The sequence below is a fragment of the Podarcis liolepis genome, assembly GCF_965112155.1.
Source record: "Podarcis liolepis genome assembly, chromosome: 2".
Taxonomy (NCBI): Eukaryota; Metazoa; Chordata; class Lepidosauria; order Squamata; family Lacertidae; genus Podarcis; species Podarcis liolepis.
Genome location: NC_139555.1, coordinates 68,903,048 through 68,925,301, shown reverse-complemented (window position 1 = coordinate 68,925,301; position 22,254 = coordinate 68,903,048). Strand labels below are relative to the sequence as shown.

The 22,254-nt window shown below is 41.5% G+C and overlaps 1 protein-coding gene across 21 annotated transcripts in view; it reads right to left on the bottom strand.

The window, feature by feature from the left end:
* The window catches only part of NSD1 (nuclear receptor binding SET domain protein 1), a 60,233-nt gene that overhangs the window by 25,914 nt on the left and 12,065 nt on the right, over window positions 1-22,254 (bottom strand). For 11 of the 21 annotated variants that reach the window (XM_083488298.1, XM_083488303.1, XM_083488285.1 and 8 more), the window contains 4 exons: window positions 16,007-16,142; window positions 12,281-12,453; window positions 7,793-9,953; window positions 851-972 (listed from right to left, as the gene is read on the bottom strand). In XM_083488298.1, the coding sequence (XP_083344424.1) occupies window positions 851-972; window positions 7,793-9,953; window positions 12,281-12,453; window positions 16,007-16,142 (2,592 nt within the window). The remainder of the gene's footprint in view (window positions 1-850; window positions 973-7,792; window positions 9,954-12,280; window positions 12,454-16,006; window positions 16,143-22,254) is intronic. The other 10 variants (XM_083488292.1, XM_083488287.1, XM_083488291.1 and 7 more) reach the window with 5 other exon arrangements.

Here is a 22,254-nt window from a genome sequence, read left to right as displayed (position 1 = left end):
TATATATATCTTTTTAAATTATATGCTTTGTAATTCAAAGTACTACAGGAATCTGTAGCATGAAGGTTAAGCATGATGTTCTTGAGGCAGATCACCAAGGTCCACTACAACACTTGCAACAACAATCCTGGCTGATGTGTGTGTTTCAAAGCCAACCCATCTGGAGCAAAAAAGAAAGTCAAAGAAAAGCAAGAGCCAAAGCCATAGTCCAAGGCTCAGCCAGGCACTTCTGTTTTTCCTTCAATCACTTTGCTCATTCCGAGACAACATGAAGGTATATAAAAGTGGGGTGGAATTGTTGAGATGTCTGTACTTTTTGTTTCAAAAAACTTGGCTCATAATGGCTAGGATCCTTGGGAAGGAACATAGGAAGCTGCTCTCTGTATGGAACTGGACAATAGGTTCATCTAGCGCAATTTGGTCTACACTGACTGGCAGTAGCTCTCCAGGGTTTCAGACAGGGGACATTCTCAGATGCCAGGGACTGAACATGGGACCTTCTGCATGGAAAGCAAGAGTCTCTAACACTAAGCTTCTGCCCTGTCTTAGAGTCACCTGCAGCATTCCAAAAAAGCACCAGAGTTCTTTGGGGTTCCTTTGTTTAATCACCCACCTGCCCTCTGATAAGCTACTCCTAAAGTTTGAGGCAATTTCTCAGGTGGCATTTGCATGTGATGGAAGGGGCCTCAGCCAGAAGTGGAATTCCACTACCCTGCCCCCAAAGCATACACACATGTTGGATCCCAGTTCTAGTTTTAAAAACCCTATTTAAAAAAAAAGAAAACTACCAAGATGACAGTTTCCTAATTTCTGGCGGGTGCCTATACCCGTTTCTTTGTTTCATACCCACCTTCCGAAATGGCTCCTGGCTCCTCTTCTTTTTCTTAGGTGCAAATATGTGATCATATTCTTCTGCATATTCCAGAAGCCGCTTACTTGGCTTCCTAAGGCGTTTCTTCTCTGAATGAGCTACTGAGAAGATAAAAAAAAGAGAAAGAGCCTCAGGATTAGTCTTCTGAGAAGATCAGAAGGGCTGGGATAGAACCCTTCATTATGGCCAGGGTCTGCTGAAGCTCCTGTGCCATTTTCCAGTGCCCTCAACAAAGTGATGATCACATGAATCTGAGGTGCATAGCTCAGATGCTTGAGACTCCTTGACTATGTCACTTAAGTTTTTAAGCAATCCTCTTCTGCCATAATAGTTCAAAAGCAGCCCTTTCCTTCAGGTTTTCATAAAAAAGCTTCTTCCCTGACCATCGTGCCACCTCTCATTATTCAGTAGGAATCCACACAATGATCCTAATCCATGCAAACCCCACAACCGTCACCCCACAAAGGGAAAGGACCCGGTTCCTGCCCAATTATGGAAAGCAAGTGAGCTGCAACGACTGCCATCAACATCTTGTCCCCAGTGTCAGCAGGCTATTCTTGCCTGGGTCTCAGTGCAGTAAATTGTGCCCAGTCTGGCCTAGCAGTGCCATGTGCAAGTCAAGCAGGGAAAACTGCATTACCCCTTTTGAGGGTGAGAAGCTAGGACTGAAATATTGTGGTTGAAGCAGGAATTAAGTCATATCTGTAAAACTGTAGTATGACTTTCTTCTAGGATACTCTCCTAAACCTCTGAGTTTTGTCTTTTTTATATAAAAAAAATTCAACATTTTTTTAACCTACTCTCAAACCGGATTGTACAAATGAGTCCATTATAAGTCTTAGGAACTCTTTTTCTCTCTACTCTTTTAAAAGTTTTAGTTGTTAAAAAAAAACCACGAGGAAATCCTATGTTGAAAAACAATAAACATCAATATTGCAAACAAGCAAAACAGGTGGCTCCTCCTAACACAGTATGAAAGCAGTTCTGAAATAAAGCTGGTCCTGAAACAAGAGTGGCTACATATCCAGAGAAAAAACTCAGAAGTCCCCTTTCCTGTTCAGCAAATGTGAATTACAGTATTTACAACGTACATTTCTATATTATTATTAATTATTATTATTATTATTATTACTACTACTACTATTTCTACAACATGTTGAATCCAGTGTGTCCTTTCCATTAATAGATAAGCTTTTCCATTTGTGGAGGGACTACTGAGATCCTGCAAAGTCTCACTGGAAGAAGTTGGGTAAATGCTATTTCCTGATTTCCCCTTCCCCTTGCAGTCCCCATACTGTCCTGGAGGTTCAGCTTTTCAGGAGGTTGAGGAAGGAAGGTGGAACTGGAAAAAATGGGCTCCTCCTCTAGCAGTAGCATTCCATGAATGGAGTTCTGCTCATGAGAATGCTGGGTCCAAATCAGTATGTGGAACACAGTATTATACTCTATGTCTTCGAAGACACTCAAACTCAGGATGCAAGGGAGAAACATGCTAAGAGGAAGGCATGCTTGGCAAACCCTCAATGTGATCAACTCCTGCCCGGAAACCAATGTCCCCACTGTGGAAGGACGTGTGGATCCAGAATTGGCCTCCACAGTCACTTACGGACTCACTGTTAAAACTGTGTTTATCGAAGAAAATCTTACTCGGCTATGAGTGATCTCCAAAGAAGACTCTACAGTGGTGCCTCGCAAGACGAAAAAAATCCGTTCTGTGATTCTCTTCGTCTAGCGGTTTTTTCGTCTTGCGAAGCAAGCCCATTGACGGATTAGCGGATTAGCGCTATTAGCGGCTTTTAGTGGCTTATCTGCTGATCAGATCAGCTGATAAGCGGCTTAGCGGCTTAGAAAAAGGGGGGGGGGAGGAGAAAAAACCAGCAGGAACTCACAAGACATTGTCGTCTTGCGAAGCAAGCCCATAGGAGATTCGTTTTGCGAAGCACCTCCAAAACGGAAAACTCTTTCATCTAGCGAGTTTTCCGTCTTGCGAGGCATTCGTCTTGCGGGGCACCACTGTATGTCTAATCTGATATATCATCTTCACAGTGAAGCACTGCAGCTAGTGCTTATAAGTGGAACTCAGAAAAGCAGAGTTCCCTGCTTAGCCATAGACACTGGGTAGGATTAAAGCAGCACTGGGGAAAAATAGGAATCCTGCAGGCACAGACAAATTTATAAGAATGAATCTCAACCCAGCTATACAGTGGTGCCCCGCAAGACGAATGCCTCGCAAGACGAAAAACCCGCTAGACGAAAGGGTTTTCCGTTTTTCAATGCACTTCGCAAGACGAATTTCCCTATGGGCTTGCTTCGCAAGACGAAAATGTCTTGCGAGTCTTGCGATTTTTTTCGCTCCCCCCCTTTTTCTAATCCGCTAAGCCGCTAATAGGGTTGCTTCGCAAGACGAAAAAACTGCTAGACGAAGAGAATTGCGGAACGGATTATTTTCGTCTTGCGAGGCACCACTGTAGTTTAAGCAGGGGGTAATAATAGAGCTAACTTTAGCTCCAATTTCCATAAGGGTAGCTAATTTTTATAGAGGCAAACTATAAAGTGCCTGAAATATTTGCAGATTGAGGTTTATGCATTCATTCTAACAAATTTGTCTGCTACACCTGTTGACTTCCCACTTTTTCCTTTTTTAACTGAATAGCATTGTGCAAAGTTCTCATTTTAAGCTTTGATTACTCTGTTGTAAACGAAGAGTAAACATCTCTGAGCTGGGCAACTGGTAGTCCATAAGCAACAGAGTGGTGTCTGGTTCTCTCGATTCCTTATAATAGCAGTACTCTCCCTTCTGTAGAAGGAAAGATGTAAGGGCTAAAATGCCTCTGCTGCTTCTTCCAAACTGCCTTCTGTCTTTACCCTAAACATGCATGAGAGTCATCAGGCTGAAAGTAGAGGAAAGGAGGACCTGTAGAGGCACCTCCCAAACCCTGATGAAGTCATTGAGCAGCTATGGACATTTCCTCTAGCATCAACCTCCTCTGGCCACGACAAGAACAGAGCGCATCAATCTCTTGGGTGAAGGAAGCTGGCTATCCCTTATCTATCTCAGTAAGGTTCACGGCATAACACAAATAGTACCCATCCTCGTTCTGGCTGTAGCTATTGAGTAAAAATTATTTTGATACCAATGTGAGAGACTGTAACTTGGATTACTGAATTTTACTGTACAATCTCATGGTTTCTGTGGTGGAGTGCCACATAGTGAATCATCGTGAATCAAAGCATTTCCTAACACCGGAGTTACTGTGGTTGCTTACAATAATACGTAAAGATGATTAAGAAAAAAAGGAGGAGGTGCATAGGGAAAAACAGAAGCAATGTCAGTAAGAAAGTCTGGATTACTGCAATGTGCTCTATTTGGGGGGGGGGGTTCCCTTGCACTTGATCTGGAAGCTGCAGTTAGTGCAGAATGCTGCAATACAATTACTGACAGAAGTGAGACTCCGTCAACATATAACACCTGTTCTCAGAGGGTTTGCTACTGGGCCATGTTCAATGTGCTATTAGTATATAGAACCCTTAACAACTCAGAACCACAGTTTACTTGTGAAACCGCTTTCCTCCATATGTGCCCACTCAGCTGCTTCAATCTGTGGAACGGACACCGCTACAAGGGCAAAACAATACTCATTCTGCATTTCTAAGATTATTTTTTAGTGCAGCAGCACCCACAATTTGGAACTCCCTGCCTACTGACATACATTCGCTGTACTCCTTTAGGCATCTGCTAAAAAACATGTTTGTTTGGACATGCTTACTAGAATGTTTACAGGTGTTGTAATCTCTTTTTAACTTTTTAAATAAGCTAAACACAGACTATTTCCCCCCTCTTTATTCTTTTTATAAACTGCTTTGAGTTTTTTTAGTGTCAGATTGGCTGTCCCTGGATTTATGGGTGGGTTGGAATGCAGCTATCAGATTGCCCACTTAGCGATGCAGTTTTGGTTTTCAAAAAGTGCATGCAAAAATGCATGTTTCATGGGGGAAATGTTTACAAAAATGCATATTGCCGGGGGGGGGATACATTGTAAAATCATATTGAAATGTGTTTTATAGGAAAGATGCATAGAAAATGCATATCACAGGGAAGTGCATATTATTAAAATGCAATCAATTCCCCCTCCTAAAAATAGAACAGAATGGACCTGTGAGTGAGTACATGGAAACTGAAACAGAATGATCTTACCTATTTTTACTCTAAAGTGCTGCCACTGCCCAACCCCTGGAAATCTTTGGGAATAGCTGCCTCTGGAAGGGGGAAGCTGAAATGCTCTGAACAGGTGTGTGGAGAAGCTAAACTGAATGCAGCGTATTTGGCTCTTGGCCAGAATAAAAATAATTACAATTGTGTATTTGCCAAATTAACCTTTTGTCTTCTGCAGAAGGCAAGATCTGGATACTTTCCTCATAAAAGTTAGTTAAGAATACTTTATTGCTCATCTTGCAACATTCCCTGCGTTATACTGCAATCCACAAACATTACTGAAATCCTTTATCAAAAACACCTATTCTTCACAGCATGTTGCAAAATCTGTTTTCAAAATATGGTGGGGCCATTACCATTCAAGAGTATGTGTCTCAGATCTAGCAGAAAGTTAAATGGGAGTGCAGTTAATTTATGCTATGTAAGTGTACACAGAGATAAGTCATGAACTAGGACTGCCATCCTTGGCTCACACATTTTGCTTTATCTTGTATTTCACATAGCATGCAATTTGCATTTCGCAAACAGGGTTGGCCAGCCCTCTACATTTTGAAATTTAGTTCATGTTGCCACCCAATGCACAATCACTGATCAAAAACTGCTAATGGGGAATAGCAAAACAAGATTGAAAAGTTTATAGAATGTAAGATTCAAGTTTAAATTGCTGCCATTTATGGTGGTGACAGTTAGAACTGGATATGGAACAACTGATTGGTTCAAAATTGGGAAAGGAGTACAACAAGGCTGTATATTGTCCCCCTGCTTATTTAACTTATATGCAGAATTCATCATGCGAAAGGCTGGGCTGGATGAACCCCAAGCCGGAATTAAGATTGCTGGAAGAAATATCAACAACCTCAGATATGCAGATGACACAACCTTGATGGCAGAAAGTGAGGAGGAATTAAAGAACCTTTTAATGAGGGTGAAAGAGGAGAGCGCAAAATATGGTCTGAAGCTCCACATCAAAAAAACGAAGATCATGGCCACTGGTCCCATCACCTCCTGGCAAATAGAAGGGGAAGAAATGGAGGAAGTGAGAGATTTTACTTTCTTGGGCTCCATGATCACTGCAGATGGTGACAGCAGTCACAAAATTAAAAGACGCCTCCTCCTTGGGAGAAAGGCAATGGCAAACCTAGACAGCATCTTAAAAAGCAGAGACATCACCTTACCAACAAAGGTCCGTATAGTTAAAGCCATGGTTTTCCCAGTAGTGATATATGGAAGTGAGAGCTGGACCATAAAGAAGGCTGATCGCCGAAGAATTGATGCTTTTGAATTATGGTGCTGGGGGAGACTCTTGAGAGTCCCATGGACTGCAAGAAGATCAAACGTATCCATTCTTAAGGAAATCAGCCCTGAGTGCTCACTGGAAGGACAGATCGTGAAGCTGAGGCTCCAGTACTTTGGCCACCTCATGAGAAGAGAAGACTCCCTGGAAAAGACCCTGATGTTGGGAAAGATGGAGGGCACAAGGAGAAGGGGATGACAGAGGACGAGATGGTTGGACAGTGTTCTCGAAGCTACAAACATGAGTCTGACCAAACTGCGGGAGGCAGTGGAAGACAGGAGTGCCTGGCGTGCTCTGGTCCATGGGGTCATGAAGAGTCGGACACGACTAAACGACTAAACAACAACAACATGGTGGTGACTTCTTGAGTCCTAACCCAACATGCAGCACTACCGTAGACATGCTTACTTGCAAGTTAGTCCTACTGGGCTTACTCTCAGGTAAAGTTGTGTTAGACTGCAATTCTGAACCTATTTAGCTATGAGTAAGCCAACAGACTTACTTCTGAGTTAGTCATGTATAGGATTGTGTTGTTGGCAATACACTCAGTTTAGCAGACCACTTGCTTTCCACAGGGAGAAATAAACACACATTATTCAGTACTACTAAACTTTTATCTACCTTTTGGGCTGCAATTTTTCCTTCTCATGAGTCTCCTGTAATACTGTAATATTATACTTTCCTGTAATATTATACTTTCATGCTAGAATTGGGTCCATCATGTTTTAATTTATAAATAAAGCTTCTGCACAAGGTAAGAGAAACCATATATATATTTATTTCCAAATCACACTATGCCTTCTTAAGCGCTGCTTCTAGTTTTAAAAGATTAAAGTGAACCTGTATTAAAATTTGAGGAAGAGAAAAGCTAGAGTAACAACCAGCATTTCAATTGCATAACCTTAAGATTTTTATGCACTGCAGCTTGTGGCACAAAACCTCTTAAGAGCTAGTTCTCACAACCAGCAGATGCAGACAGCTGAAGAGTTTATGAGGGGTACCACTTACAGACTTCAGGTAGGATCTTGCATATTACTGAGTAATACTCCATATATATTTATTTATTTATTTATTTATCTATTTATTTATTTATAGGGTGGAAGATTTCACCATGTGGTTCCAGCTCCCCCAATCTGCAGTGGTGCAGCACAAGGAATCCTTACCTTGTACAGAGAACTCAAACTAGGATCTCAAAACTGTAAAACTCTCAATTCTGTAAGAACTGTATTTTTGTTTCATCCCTCTTATTCTGCAAAATGTTGCCCAACTAACTAAGCGATTCTCACAGTTCTTGCCTATAATGCCTCCCTTTTTAAAGAGTGAGGAGGAGCCTACAATCTGAAGCTTGCTTTCATTCTGTAGAGGCCAAAGGCACGTAACTGTTCTGCTTCCCTAGATCTACTGATGTGCTTACCAGCTTTAGCACTGCTTTGGTTAAAACGCTGCCATCGCTTTTTGGGCGCTACGTGGCATACATCTCTAGGCTCATCACCCAAGGAGCCTTCTCTATCCAGTCCTGAATCCAACTCCCCATTTTCAAAGGAGTTGCAGATCTCTCTCTTTTTATCATATTCTGACTTCATTCTTATACGAACTAAACTGTCATCAGAGGAACTTGCAGAGTCTTCGTCAGGGGAGTGTCCCATCAACTCCCAAGACACTTTCCTCGCAACATCTTCCTTTGCATTGTCTAGAGCACTAGCAACTGAGCCTTGGGCAGCTCTATCCTGGCGGGGCACTCTCTCAGCTGAATTAGACAACCGCTTTAGTGTTTTGCTCTTTGATGTTGCATTAGCTACTAGTTTAGATAGCTGCTTAGATTTTGGACAGCTGCGCCTTGCGGTGCAGTTTGTACCAGAAACAGAAGCGTTTGTGAGTTCCCTTTTGTTAGCACCGGGATCGATCAACTTGGTTGCGATACCATGTGAAAAAGAGGACTGACCTTCTTTGGGTTTCTGACACTCTGGTTCTCGAACACTATCTTGGCTTTTTTCTAATTTATGAGTGGTTCCCATTGTAGGCAAAGATGTCAAATCACTTGGAGTGTTACTTCCAGAACTATCATCGCTGTGAGAACTCCTATAAGAGACTATGTTCTGAGTAGTCATGATCTGCTTCTCTTTCGTCTTACTATCATGCATATCTTTCAACAACATTAATAAGGTGCTGAATTTATAATCGGGCTCAATAGGCAAATGGTTCTGCCCAGAGACAGATGAAAAGAGTAAGGGCACTGTGGTCTGAGGCGGCCCACAGTCTTTCGCTTCAACATTCATGGACCTATACGACAGCTCCTTCAGTTCTGAAAGCACGTGTTTCACAACTGCCGTTTCTATTTCAGCAGAATCACCGGGTTTCTCATTTGTGCTGTTCAGCAGTTTGGGGCCATCAGCCTTCCCACTTTTGTTAGGCATATCTAACTGAGACCCAGGAGAACCTTTGGTAGCAGAAAAGCAGCAGTCGGGGCTACATTCATCTTCCTTAAGAGAGGAGTCTGTCCCAGCAGCAGCTTCTTTATGCTTGCATTTTATACTTCTGAACTGAGGCTGTTTTGCATCCATTTGACTTATAAACCCCTTACTTTGGAGTGTAGTGTGCTTATCTACATTGATAAGATTGTCATTCCTGTAAACTGCAGCCACCTCAGCTGCAAGGGATGGCTCACGGAATTCCTCACCTCCTGTTTCAACATTGATATTCCTGTCTAGAGAACCTTCTGGAGGTTTGCGGCTTCGATTGCTGCTTTTTGAGACAGGTGCAGAATGTTTAATATCTCTTTGCCCGGAACACAGTTCTTTTCCACTTTTATTTACAGAGTCACTATTCTTCAAGACACTATAAGCTGCTGCTGCTGCTAAACTTTGGTCAAGGGAGTCTAGATCACAGGTACCGTTATCCGATGAATCAGAGTCTATTTGTTTCCTCTCTGCTCCAGCATCAGTTCTGGAATAGTGCTGCTGTAGCTTTGAACTGCCCGTGAAGCCTGCTGGATTTCTCTTTTTCTTCACGTCCGCTTTGGATGTTTCCTGCTGGCAGCTGCTATTAGAGATATCAAACCCTGGTTTCTTATATTTGTTTTCGAATTGTCTTTCTCCAAAAGAAGAGAGCAAGTAGTTTTCCATGCTGCCTTTGGATCCCATTAGGCTCTTTGCTATTCTGCAAAGTTCATGAGAAGCCTGCTTCTCTGGCATATCTGCAGCAACCATATTTTTAGCTTTGCTTACTGGCCCTTTCCCCCCACTTTCTCTCTTGGATGCCTCCAGTTTGGTGCTACTTTTTCTTACTCTAGTTCTCCTCCGGGTGTCGGAGCTCTTCTTGTTTCGGGATTTGGTGAACACTTTGCCCTTATCATGGGTCAAATGTTTGGAGTCCAATGTTAGTGATTTCAAACATCCATTCAGTTGTCTGCTCTGTTCATTTAAGGAGTCCTTTGTACAAGATCCCATTAAATGCACATCCTTCTCACTGTCCGGTTTGCTGGAAGTCGGGATGTATTTTTGAGCACTGTTCTGCTTTAGATAATCATTTGTAAGGCCAACACTGATCTCCCATTTTGCCAGAAACCTCTTAGGAACCTGGAAAGTATAGGAAGGGACAAAAACAAGTTACAAAAAAATTATAATACACAAAAAGATGAAATTACACACAGATATGAACATTATCTTCTTTCACAAAATGTAACTGCAGCACATAACTAATTAAAGTACGCAGATCAAAGCTAGATTCATGGAGAACATGAATGTGACTTGTCATTTTTTATTTTGTCAACAAGGCCTAGAACATCATCTCTTGTCACAATGGACCCAGTTCCTCAGAATCCCTTCCTGTGAAAGTTAGATCAGGCACAGAGATCTGCTATATATAATCCCCTGTCATCTGAAGGTACAAGCGCCTAAATGATGTTCTGCTACTTCAATTGTTTTATAGCATCCCCTATTGCCTGCTTACATTTCTTTTGCCAAAATTTGTGCTCCTTTTTGTTTTCCTCATTGGACAAGACTTTCATTTGCTAAGCAGGCAATAAGGGATGCTATAAAACAATCGAACAGCACATTGCTTAAACATAAATACTAACAATAGAATATTATTTAAATACATTAGTAGCAGAACATCATTTAGGCGCTTGTACCTTCAGGTGACGGGATTCAAAGGTATGCTAAAGAAGGATAAAGAGACTGCAGAGAAGCTGAATAAATTATTTGCATCTGTTTCCTTGGTGGATTATATATAGCAGATCTCGGTGCCTGAACTAACTTTCACAGGAAGGGAGTCTGAGGAACTGAGTCAGTTGTGACAAGAGATGATGTTCTAGGCCTTGCTGATAAAATAAAAAATGACAAAAGAAACCTTTTTGGCTCTAATAGCTCTTTGCCTCTGCTCATTAACCACTCTGGTATCCTCCTGGCCCTCGTGGCACCTTTCCTGACCTAGAGAGATTTGGCTCTCTTGATTATGCCTTTCAGCTTCCTTTTCCTTTTCCCCAATCCCTTCATTTCAGGAAAGTTTCATCTTTTGAAGTCAAATGTGACTGTGATGGATTTTCTTGGCAACTGTCCATTTACAAATGTATGTAATTAGATAACACTATGGTCACTGCTCCCAGTAGGTACTATAATATTTACATCTCACACCAGGTCTTGCATGCCACTTAAGTCCAGGAAAAGTCTGCTCCTTTGGGGATTTCTAGCTTGTCGGACTCTATGTTTTCTTTCACACACAGTGGCATTGCCTCCAATATGCCCTTCTTGGTCCTTCTTATAGAGTTTGTACCCAGAGGTAACTGTGCTCTATTGGTTCTCTCCATTATAGCAGGCTTCCATTATGTCCACTATATCAATGCTCTCATCTAAGGCCAAGCACTCCAGCTCACTCATCTTGACACAGAGGCTTCACACACACACACACACACACACACACACACACACGCCTTCCAAAGGAGTCTAAAGTGGCAAACAACAAGGAATAAAACACTCCACGTTTTAAAAACAATTCAAATACATATGCACAGTGGGAAATATATCAACTCAAAAGGCTTTTTACTCCATCTCCATAGATCTCTGACACCTGCTTCCCTCTCAGTTGCTATCATGTGCCCCTGCACTCTCAGTGACACATTCTACCCTCTCCCCAATTTAAATTATAATAATAATCCCCCCCTTCCTCTCAGGGCCATGATTTGTTCTGAACAGGACTCTGCAGCTGCTTTCAGCTTCCCCCACACAATCAATTTAAAAGCTGCTCTGTCACCTTTTTTTATTTTAAGCGCCAACAATCTGGTTCCATTCTGGCTCTCCGAGAGCTTAACAAGTTCCAAAACTGGAATATAGCTGAATCCTTCTGATCCTAGTCTCAAGAAAATGGTTGCCTGGATGTTTTATGCCAGAATCTCAGTTTTGGAAATATTAACACAGAGCTGGCTCCAGAAGGAATTCAAGCTGTAGACTAAGATTTTGAAATACAGCAGGTTTTCCTTCCTGCCCATATTACTCCACATTTGCCCTTCAGATACAATGTTTTCTCTATTAATAACATTGAAACATGTTGTCAAAAGTTCTCTTTATATACCTGTATCTAACATAATGGCCCGATTTACACGATTATATTTCCAGTCTATTCTCAGGTAGCTATATGGACAAGTCAACGCAAAAGACATTCCTTTATCAGCAGCCTCCAAGTTTCAAATCATATCAGTCATTTTTAAAGCAGCTTCAAAGTATAAGAAACGCAATCCCAAAAAATGGAGCAACTTTGTAAGCTGATGGAGTTCAATGAGAGAGTTGAGCATGAGTTTAAATTTTTCCAACTGTGATCCATGGTCTTTAAGAAGTACTTCACTTCCACCTAGGTTTTGCACTCAGATGAGAACACTCAAGAACAAACCAAATGAGAACATGAGATTTACCTTGTGCTTGTAACCTTTCTCTTTTTGCTTCCCTCTTCTCCGAAGGACAGGCAGTTCTTCAAACTGATGTCTTCCTTCAAAGACTACAATAGCTTTCCCCACAACCCAAGCTCTTTCAGATGGGTCTCCCAAGGCTTCCACATAGTATTCTCGATGTGGTCTGCGATTGGACACTATTAAGACAAAATTGGCAAGATTAGCATTTTGTGTCAAGGTGTAGGAATGCCCCCAAAATATTTTCTAAAACATATCTAACAAATGGGACCTGGAATAAATGATGCAACATGGGGGGGGGGGGAGGAGTTGCACCCTTGTTTTGTATTTCACTCAGGATTCCCCAAAGCACACTGGTTCCTGCCCTCTTGTTTGTCATATGCATTAATTTGGCTCTATTTCTATTGGCACTCACCACCTGAGTTCACCATTAGAGGGTGATAGTCAAGTCCCTTTTGGACTTATTTTCTGGGTTCCAGGGTGCCGTACGGAAGGAGCAGATCCACATATTGTATGCACCAAATTTTGGTTTCAGGAAGCCATGACGATCGCTATGCCTAGGTCGATGGCTGCAGGAACAGAAAAGATGCTGGCTAAGCATCCTTGAATAAAGGGAGCATTCTTCCTACGACAAAAGCTTTGTGATAAATACGGCAGTGGAACCTATGAAGATGGGTTAACCTCTCTCTGATAGCAACACCAAAGGTGCCCCTAGATGACCGAATTCTGGTTACCTGCTATTCTAATTAAAAGCAAGGAGGAGGGCAAAGTGTATTCCTGTAATCTATTCAAGTCTGAGCTGGAAGAACACAGCACTTTTGTTGAATTAAGAAAGAAGTATCTTATTACTTCAATACACTAATAACTCTAGGTACCTTTTGATGTGAAATGTGGTGTGTTTTTTTGTTCAGGTTTTACAGTTATGTCTCTGTATGATTAGACTGGGAAGCAGCTGTTCAATGGAAAATACCCCAATTATAAACCATGGGGTGGAAGAGGGAGAGGAGTGTAGGATAAGAAGTGGGCATTTTAATGAGAGTGAAGTTTCCCCCTGTCATCTGGTAATTGTCTGCATATGTGCCTTTATTCTATATGTGTGTCACATTAGAAGATAATTCTTTTTTCAACCAACATTTTATTTCCTTTTCAAAGACTGAAGTCTTTGTTTCGGACAATTAGCTTAAGAAAGCAGGGCAGAACCAAGTACTTTCAAGGTTCTTCTTCCTGGCTTGGCAGAAATGACTTCTAGTTTGGATAAAGAAAGCTGAGAGATTCAGGGTTGCAATTAAGGAAGAGTAATGAAGAAGTCTGAGAATTTTGGTGTAAGTCATAATTTAATGGACTGATTTTTAATGGGTAAACTTATTTAAAGGGGTTACCAGAGAAAACCAGAGTATGGCTAGGGATTTGAAATGGGAGGTGTTTAAAATTAGGAAAACTGAAAAGTAAGACCTGGATGGTGCTCTTCTCTTTTTCTCTCAGTGTTTCCTTACAGCTTTTAGTTTATATTGTTTTTTCTCCCTCCCCCAACAGCACATTCCCTGAAATGCATGCTGGCTTGATGGTGTTGGGAGATGCAGAACAGGTCTGTGAATTTTGCATTTCTTGGGGCAAGCTTGTATGTTTGCTGAGATTTGTACTTCCAGTTTTTGCTCAGGAATCTTCCATCTGGAACCAACAGACCTCACCACAGCAAGTCTGGTAGATACGGAGCTTTTGGTAAAATCATTTATGTACTCATTATTCCTCCCAAGTTCTCAAGTCTTTTTGAATATCCCTACATCTCACTTACTCTCTTTCAAATCTTGAGTAATTTTCATATATTGCTTAAGCAGACCTTTATAATATAATGAAACATTCTTACTGCATTTGCTTTTAAGTTAGCTGGACTTAAAGGGAGGGTGTTAGAAGGATAACTGGTATTTTACCTATAGTAACTTATGTACTATATAAGCAGTCAGTGCAAGTTGTTTCATATTCCCATATAGTGCATGTAGTTATCCCATTATAATCATTTCATCTGTAGTGTAATTATTTTTTTATATATAATTTACTGTTCATTTTGTATTATGCTTTCGCTGTCTTAAATAAATATACACAATTTTTCATGATATGTCGGTTATTTATTTTTTTGGTGTGGCTCTTGCTTTTGGTCCTATCCACATGCTCACTGAAGCAAACTAATACAGATTTAATTTAGAACCCATTTTTCAGGGAGAATTATATTAAACCAGTCTTTTTTTGGAAATCCTGGAGGAAACTCCAAAGTTCCAAATTTTGCTAGAGGTTGCTGGCCCTCTGCTTTCACTGCTCCCTGTGTTTTACTTTTTGAATGAGTCAGGAGTTAAAAGGAGTTCAGAAGCTGTCATCATTGGATAGATAAGCAACTGTTTCCCCAAAGAGAAACATCTTATGAATGAGTAAACAGCACAAGTTTTAATTGCTTTTTCTTCCCTGCTTCAGCATACATATTTCAGATACTGTTGGGGCGCTATTTGGACACTATGTGGACAAGAGTCTGGGAGAGGAGGTCAATGCTTCTTTGGGGACCATTCTCTCAACCACTGCCTATTCTACTTCAAATTTTCAATTTTAGAAGAACAGTTTTACTCTTCAAATTGGTTCCTGGGTGAAGTTCTCAGGGATGCAAGCACACTGTTGGGGGAGGGGATATGGGGTTCTGAAGGACAGTGGATTTAATTCAAAATACCAGAGACTTTGCAATGGTGGCACACATGTTTTAAATTTCAATAAGAGGCAATAATTTACCTGTTGTGAAGAAATGAGCATAAATTTCCGCCCTTGATCCCAGCAATTCATAACACCGCCACTTGCTCACTCCTTGCACTTGGTCCACTCTCCCTACTCCTGTCTTCTTGGTTGATTTCTAACATTTTCACATTTTTCTCTCACCACTGAAGATTTCACTTCATGACATACTCCTTCAGCGAACCCACCCACTGAACTATATTCTCTTTCCACCAAAGCCTTCCTCTTGCACCTCCTAAACTCCAGAACTTTGAGAACTCCCTTCTTCACAATCTCCCAGTATTGAATACTTGAACAGTATTATGCACGTCTACTTAAAAATAAGCCCTTTGAGTTTAACTGGGCTTACTCCGAGGAAAGTGGGCACAGGATGAGACCAAGTGCAATTCTATATACCTTTACCTAGCAGTAAGTCCAACTTAACTCAATAGGCTTGCTTCTAAGTGGAGAGCCATAGGCTTCCACTACCTACCTGTAATCCTAAACAAACCATTAAGCAAACAAGTTCCACTGATTTCCATGAAACATTCTAATTATCCCAGGTTAGGGCTGGGCCTTATTATCATCATTAGCATTCATGTAATGCCATCAATGCACATGGTTATGTATGCAATTAAAATAAGAAACGAAGGGCTTGCAATCTAAAACAGTGATGCCTGTTACTACCCTTTCACTTTTTCATGGCAGGGTGACCAAGCCAAAAATATATAGAGAGAGTGAGTACAGGACTCCAGAACTTTTGACAGAGGAAGCTGCAGCAGGTGCAGCTTGCCTGACAAGCTATACAAACATTAAAGATACACAGCCCACCCCCCTCAACATCATCATCTTCACCCAGGCAGCTTATTTGACAGCCACCCTGGTCAATACACACTTATGGAGGCTAATCTGCAAAGTGAGCTGTGTATGGATAATACAAATCACTAAAACTCTGATCATGTAATGCAAATAAAATATTATTACCTTTCATTTTTGAATGTGTGTCTAGCACAGGATCATGGGAAATTTTACAGGGCCACCACGGACGCCTGTTGAACTTTGCCCATACAAGATCTCCAGTTTCATACTTCACCGGAGCAGGTTTCTTCTTATTTCGACCCTATGGAGAAAAAACAATAAACTGCATTGATATATAATTCACTCTAGTAGAAGCTGCTTGAGCCACCAGGACTGTAAACTGCAGTTGGCTTAAATCAGTTGATTAATTGCAAGAGGGTAAGAGTGGAAGGGCACACTTGTTTATTTTTGGTTTTGAGGTATTGCTGAAATAAGGATTGAGAAAGAAAATATCACAAATCTTCTCTTCTTCTACCAAGGCTCTTGTGTACTGAACTGCCAACAGCAACGTTATAATGTGAAGATTTATAAACAAGTTATTTTACACTTCCTTTGGAAAAGAAACAAAGGCAACAATATTGAGATTACGGTAGCTTGTATCTAAACAAAAAAAGTTAAATCAACTAACTGGTTAAAAGACAGATCAGCTTAACATTCTTCCAATCAGTTAACAGATCTACAACCTACACATTGTGCAGGCCCAGCAGCCAATCCTGACTCTTTTCCTCATCAAACCAAACATTTGCCAAGGGCAAACTTATATCTCTAATAAATAAGCAGTTTTTAGAACTCTAAATGTGGATGAGTTGAACACAATAGTCATCTCTCCTAATGGAAAAACAGAATGGCTGCCCTTTCCTGTCAAGGAAACAGCTAAAGCTCTAAACTGGTACTAGGCAAAAAAAAAGGGGGGGTGGGGAGGGGAAGGGAGGAAATGAGATGTTATTGCTAAAATTGAGGATTTGGATACCCTTGCCATTAGGAGGAACGTTTTCAGTTCTAATGTTTCTTAGTGACTGCAAAATGTGATCAAAGAATCAAGCTCTAGCCTTGCTTTTAAGGTGGAACACATGGGGCTAACGTCTCCTTCCACTCTCTGAAAGGCCACCTCCCTCTCAAAGGCTGGAGGACCTTCCAGAGAAGTATTCTGTGAAGGAATCCTTCCAAACAGAAATATCAACACCCAAAAATGTGTGTTCCTCTTTGCATTCTAGCCATGATTCTACATGTAAAATTATGGAAGGAGGAAATTTATAATTTTAAAACTAAGTGCTACACAAAAATTATTACGCGTTTGAAGCCACGATTGAAAATTAGTTCCTCAAACTAAATACAGCTTTATTAAATACAGCATCAACTTTTCTAGGTAAGACACAGAGATCGTTGCAAACTATATATCCAGACACACCCACTTTCTTTGATGGATTAAAAATCTCCCCATATCAACACTAAATTGATTCATTTCAGCTCGCTCCAAAATCAAAGACAGAATGAATGGGTGAGCCTTTATTGCATCTTGCAGTCCCCAGAACAGTGCAAAGATGTAGGTATGAGAAAGCAATAGAAAACGGGAAACTGAATTTGTAAACATATTAAAAACAATGCTTGTTGTGATGCAGGGATGGCCAAGCCATGATTTGCAATCAACCAGGAATGCAGAATCGGAAACCATGGTTTGAAAACAATGGTGGTGTAGCATGATGACTGAATCAAGAAACCATAATTACAGACTTACATTTGTGCTTCTTAATGTCCAGTTAAAACTGCTGCATGCTGATTTTAACTAAATTTTAATATGTGAGGATGAACAGCTGAAAAGCAGAAGGAAGAGGCAGTGATTTGATGGAGATGTGGAAGGTTCTGTAGGGTGCTTAATTCTTGACCTGTTTCTCTAGCACACAGGAAAACCACACACCTGGAAACCCAAGGTGGGGGGGGGAAATAAACTGGGGAAAGTAGGTTCAGAAGAAAAGCACCTCCTTCTCCCCTTCCAAATTGTGCCCCCCCCCATAGCAAGGTGGTAGAACACATATTTAGAACAATTGCTTTGCATACTAAATGTCCCCCGTTCAATCCATGGCCTTTCCAGGTAGGCCTTAGAAGGACAACTCTGGACCTCTGATGCTAGTCAGAGTAGCAAAACACTGAACTAGGTGGACCTTTAAGGTATAAAGCTGCTTCCTATGTTGCTTTCAACTCTTTAGCAGAAACCCAAGTCCTCAGATAAAGATCTGTCACAGAAATTTAGCTCTCATGTAATTTGTCATCAGTTCTGAAGTGAAAAGTTGTGAGTTCAACATTAAATTATTGGAGCCAGAGCACAACTGTACTAGTCATCTACTTCAATTTTCCACTACATAGAATACAGAGAAAGAGGAAGTGCCAAGGGCAGTTATCTGCAGTTAGGAAGACTTCATGCTCGCAAAGTTAATTAAGAATTAAAGTGTGATTCAAAATGAAAGATACGCCTTGTTTTTTAAACAGACCAATGTTTTTAAAATTGTTATAAAACCATAATCTAAGTCCCCCAAATGTTGACCTTTTCTAGTCCAACAAGCAATATTTAACTTTTTTATTTTAAAAAACCCCATGATGCATTATGAGTCGCAGTATTAGACTAATACAACATTAGGAAAGACACTACACATAAGAGAACATTCTTATGCTTGAGTTATACTGGCTGAGGGGCTACGTGGAAGGAGAGACACTGGTGCCATAACAGATATGGCAGCACAGCACCATGGAATTGCAGCTGTTCCACTGGCACAGAAATGGCAGAGGGAAGAAGCACTTCTCCACAGACCACTACCACATCCTCAGTGACAACGTGGCTTGACAACAGCCCCAGACCACGTGCAAGAAATTGCTTCCCATTTACAGCAGTGGGAGGAAAACAAATTAAAAAATAGCCACCGCTCCGCCTCAGTGAGCACCTCTCTCACATAGGCTATGGTGTAGTCTCAATGCCCAAATGCAGCCCGCCACCACAAGTATATAAACCACATACAGGGAGGTCATAACTCAAGATGACAAGTCATGCAGCGTGGGGCTTTTATTTCTCTTGTCTCTGGCGACACAGGGCTCACAAGAAGGGACTCCAGCAATACAAAAGAGGAAGAAACGGTGCTCTGCACACAAAGGGAACTCTTTGCACAAACAACTTGTGTCCCCAGAACCCTGCCAGAAACTGGAGCACAGTGTGAACATTTGTTTTCCTTGAACCCTCACAGGAACCTTGCAGCAACTCCCTCACAACACTCTTAACAGCTGGGGGTGCCAGGACAAAACACCCCACACAAACAAGTAAGGGGACAGGGCGAGCGTGCTACAAAATACATCCATTTTTCACTGTCTCCCACATCTCACCACCTCATCGCCACATACTATCCAAACTGTATTACTCTAACGCTATGCTTCAGCATAGCGATTTATGGTGCTGGAGGAGACTCTCGAGAGTCCCATGGACTGCAAGAAGAACAAACCTATCCATTCTGAAGGAAATCAGCCCTGAGGACAGATCGTGAAGCTGAGGCTCCAATACTTTGGCCACCTCATGAGAAGAGAAGACTCCCTGGAAAAGACCCTGGTGTTGGGAAAGATGGAGGGCACAAGGAGAAGGGGACGACAGAGGACAAGATGGTTGGACAGTGTTCTCGAAGCTGCTGAAGCATTGTTGTTGTTTAGTCGTTTAATGGTGTCCGACTCTTCGTGACCCCATGGACCAGAGATGCCAGGCACTCCTGTCTTCCACTACCTCCTGCAGTTTGGTCAAACTCATGTTAGATACTTTGACCTCTTTCTTTGGAACACACATTCACTTCCTACATTTCAAAACCCAACACATAAACACAGATGCCATTCTAATTTTCAGTTCTCCTTGTAAGGTAGCTTATAGAGATGATCACACTAAGTGAATAAATTGCTAAACAAATTATATTAAACTCACAAGCACTCAGTCATGGCAGAGACGTATCAAGCTCAGCCAAAAGCTCCCTTTTGAAACAGTCATACTATTAATAGTCTTAATTATTGCACATACCCAATAACTATCTTTTTCATAAAGCCACTTTAAAGCGGTTTTCAGCTCCACCGGTCTCATTGGAAGCAGCAGAATAAATCACATGCTTGCACAAATTAACACTAGGGTTCTGTCTCCAGCGAATATCATTTCTGTAGCTTTTCTCCATCTCATTAACAACTGTGATGCTCCTTGCTCATTAAGAAAGTGATGGGAAGATTACAGGCACTTTCTAGTTCCCTAGCAATCCAAAGAATGGCTTCAAATGGCCTTGGCACCTCCCCACCCTCTTCTGCGAGTGTTTTGCTTTGGTGTTTTTGGCTGAGGGGGAGATTAGTTCTACTGTACTTGAAACAGAACTGTAGCTATGATTCAGGTGTTCTCCAGGTCTCTCAAGAACAACAACATTTGCACAGTGTCTTAATTGTTAAAGTGCTTAATCCACATTATTTCATCAATCTTCACTACTACCTTATAAAAATAGTTAAGCCCAGTCCTATTTCCCCCTGCATATTTCAGGCGGAGGGGCTGAACCATGGCTGTGCTAGGTCAAGAGGACTGCATCCTGCCCTTCAAAACAAATCTTGGTATTACAGAACCAAGAAGTGACAGTGAATATAACACTACCACTTCAGTTACTCAGCAGGGAAGGTCTCCTAGGCACAAACAGCACTGACTTGTGATTTTAAAACAAAAAAAATTAAAGGGGGAGGGCAAATGCCAAGAGCTCTCTGTGAGCCACTGAAAATGTCTGTGGGAGGGATATATATATGGCCTGCAGGTTTGCCAGCCCTGCTTCATAGGGCATGCAACTCTGTTCTGTTCACACCTAGTAGTATGTTTGTGAAATACTGTACAGTCGTACCCTGGTTGTCGAACTCAATCCATTCCGTGAATCCATTTGACTCCCGTAACAGTTTGAAAACCAAGGCGCGGCTTCCGATTGGCTGCAGGAGCTTCCTGCACTCATTCGGAAGCCGCAGAAGTCACATCAGACGTTCAGCTTCCAAAAAACATTTGCAAACTCACTTCTGGGTTTGCGGCGTTTGGGAGCCAAAACGTCCAAGTACTGAGGTGTTCGACAACCAAGGTATGACTGTAGTTGTATTTAATTAATGTTGTGGTCATATAAAATAAATTAAAAGTATATATTTTAGCTCATTATGGCTCTGAACCATAAGGATGTTTCACAGGCAATGGTGAGATACCAAGTGCTCAGGGTATGGAGACAGCAGAAGGGAAAAACCAGAGTGCAAACCACAGATTGAAAACAGAGCACTCAGTTTAGGCAGAAAGGCTGTGTAAACTGGAATGTTTCACATGGGATGATCCAGAAAAAGGGCTGCTTGCATTTCACAAGTCCATTTATTAATTTAGTTCCCCCAGAACTAACATGCCTGTTTCCTTACAGCAAATGGAAGTCAATATGGAAAATGCTGACAGGGTGAAGGCAGGAAGAAAGTGGGAAACGAAGGACACAACAAAACGGTGGGGAAATAGGCAAAGTCAATAAAACCCATAGCAAAGGTAAAGGAATAAGCCTGGGAGATGAAGGATGGGAATAAGATTTATTGACTGCAACCTTCACACATATGCCTGGGTGTAAGGTCCATTCGACACACTATCTTTGGCCTTTAAAAAGTGGGTGAGAAGTTTTTGTTGTATTTCTCTTTCCTCTTGGTGTTAATGTATCCATGTGTGATTTACTGTCCGTTTGTTGGGTTGTAAGACACTTTGGGTTGTCCTGGGCCAGATAAAGCAACTGATAAATTTAATAAACAAAAGGAAATAATAATAATCCCTATGGGTGGTAGTCAACCACGATGTCCCATCAGTACAAGGATTTCCTTGTATGCTACAGGGGTTTCCCCCTTTCCTCTCCAAATCTGCTTTGTGTAACAGATACAATGACTCTTACACCTTTACTCAATAGGCTACATTCCAGCCAAGTAAGAATTGTGGATTTCTACACATCCACAACCACCTCTCCATCCAAGCAAGCGAGCAAATTACATTATCTAGAACATATTCCAGTAAGGCAATTGTGGGGCAGGGCCAGTGACAGGTGGGGCCTCAAGGGTGGGGCATGGCCTGGGAAGAGTCTCAAAGGCCAGACAGAGATCAGGAAGGCTGTATTGAGGCCCTGGGCCTGAGGTTCCTCACTCCTGGTTTTGCAAGATGTTTCCTTTCTCTTCAAAGGCATAGATTCCTGCCACCTAATTGTACTATGAAATCAATCACATTTCTGAACAGTGAGGCACACAGACACTCAAGAGCCAATTTAAAGGATGCAGCAACTCACTGATAATATCTCCCTTTACACAACTGCAAGATAAGAGCATTGTGAAGAAACTTA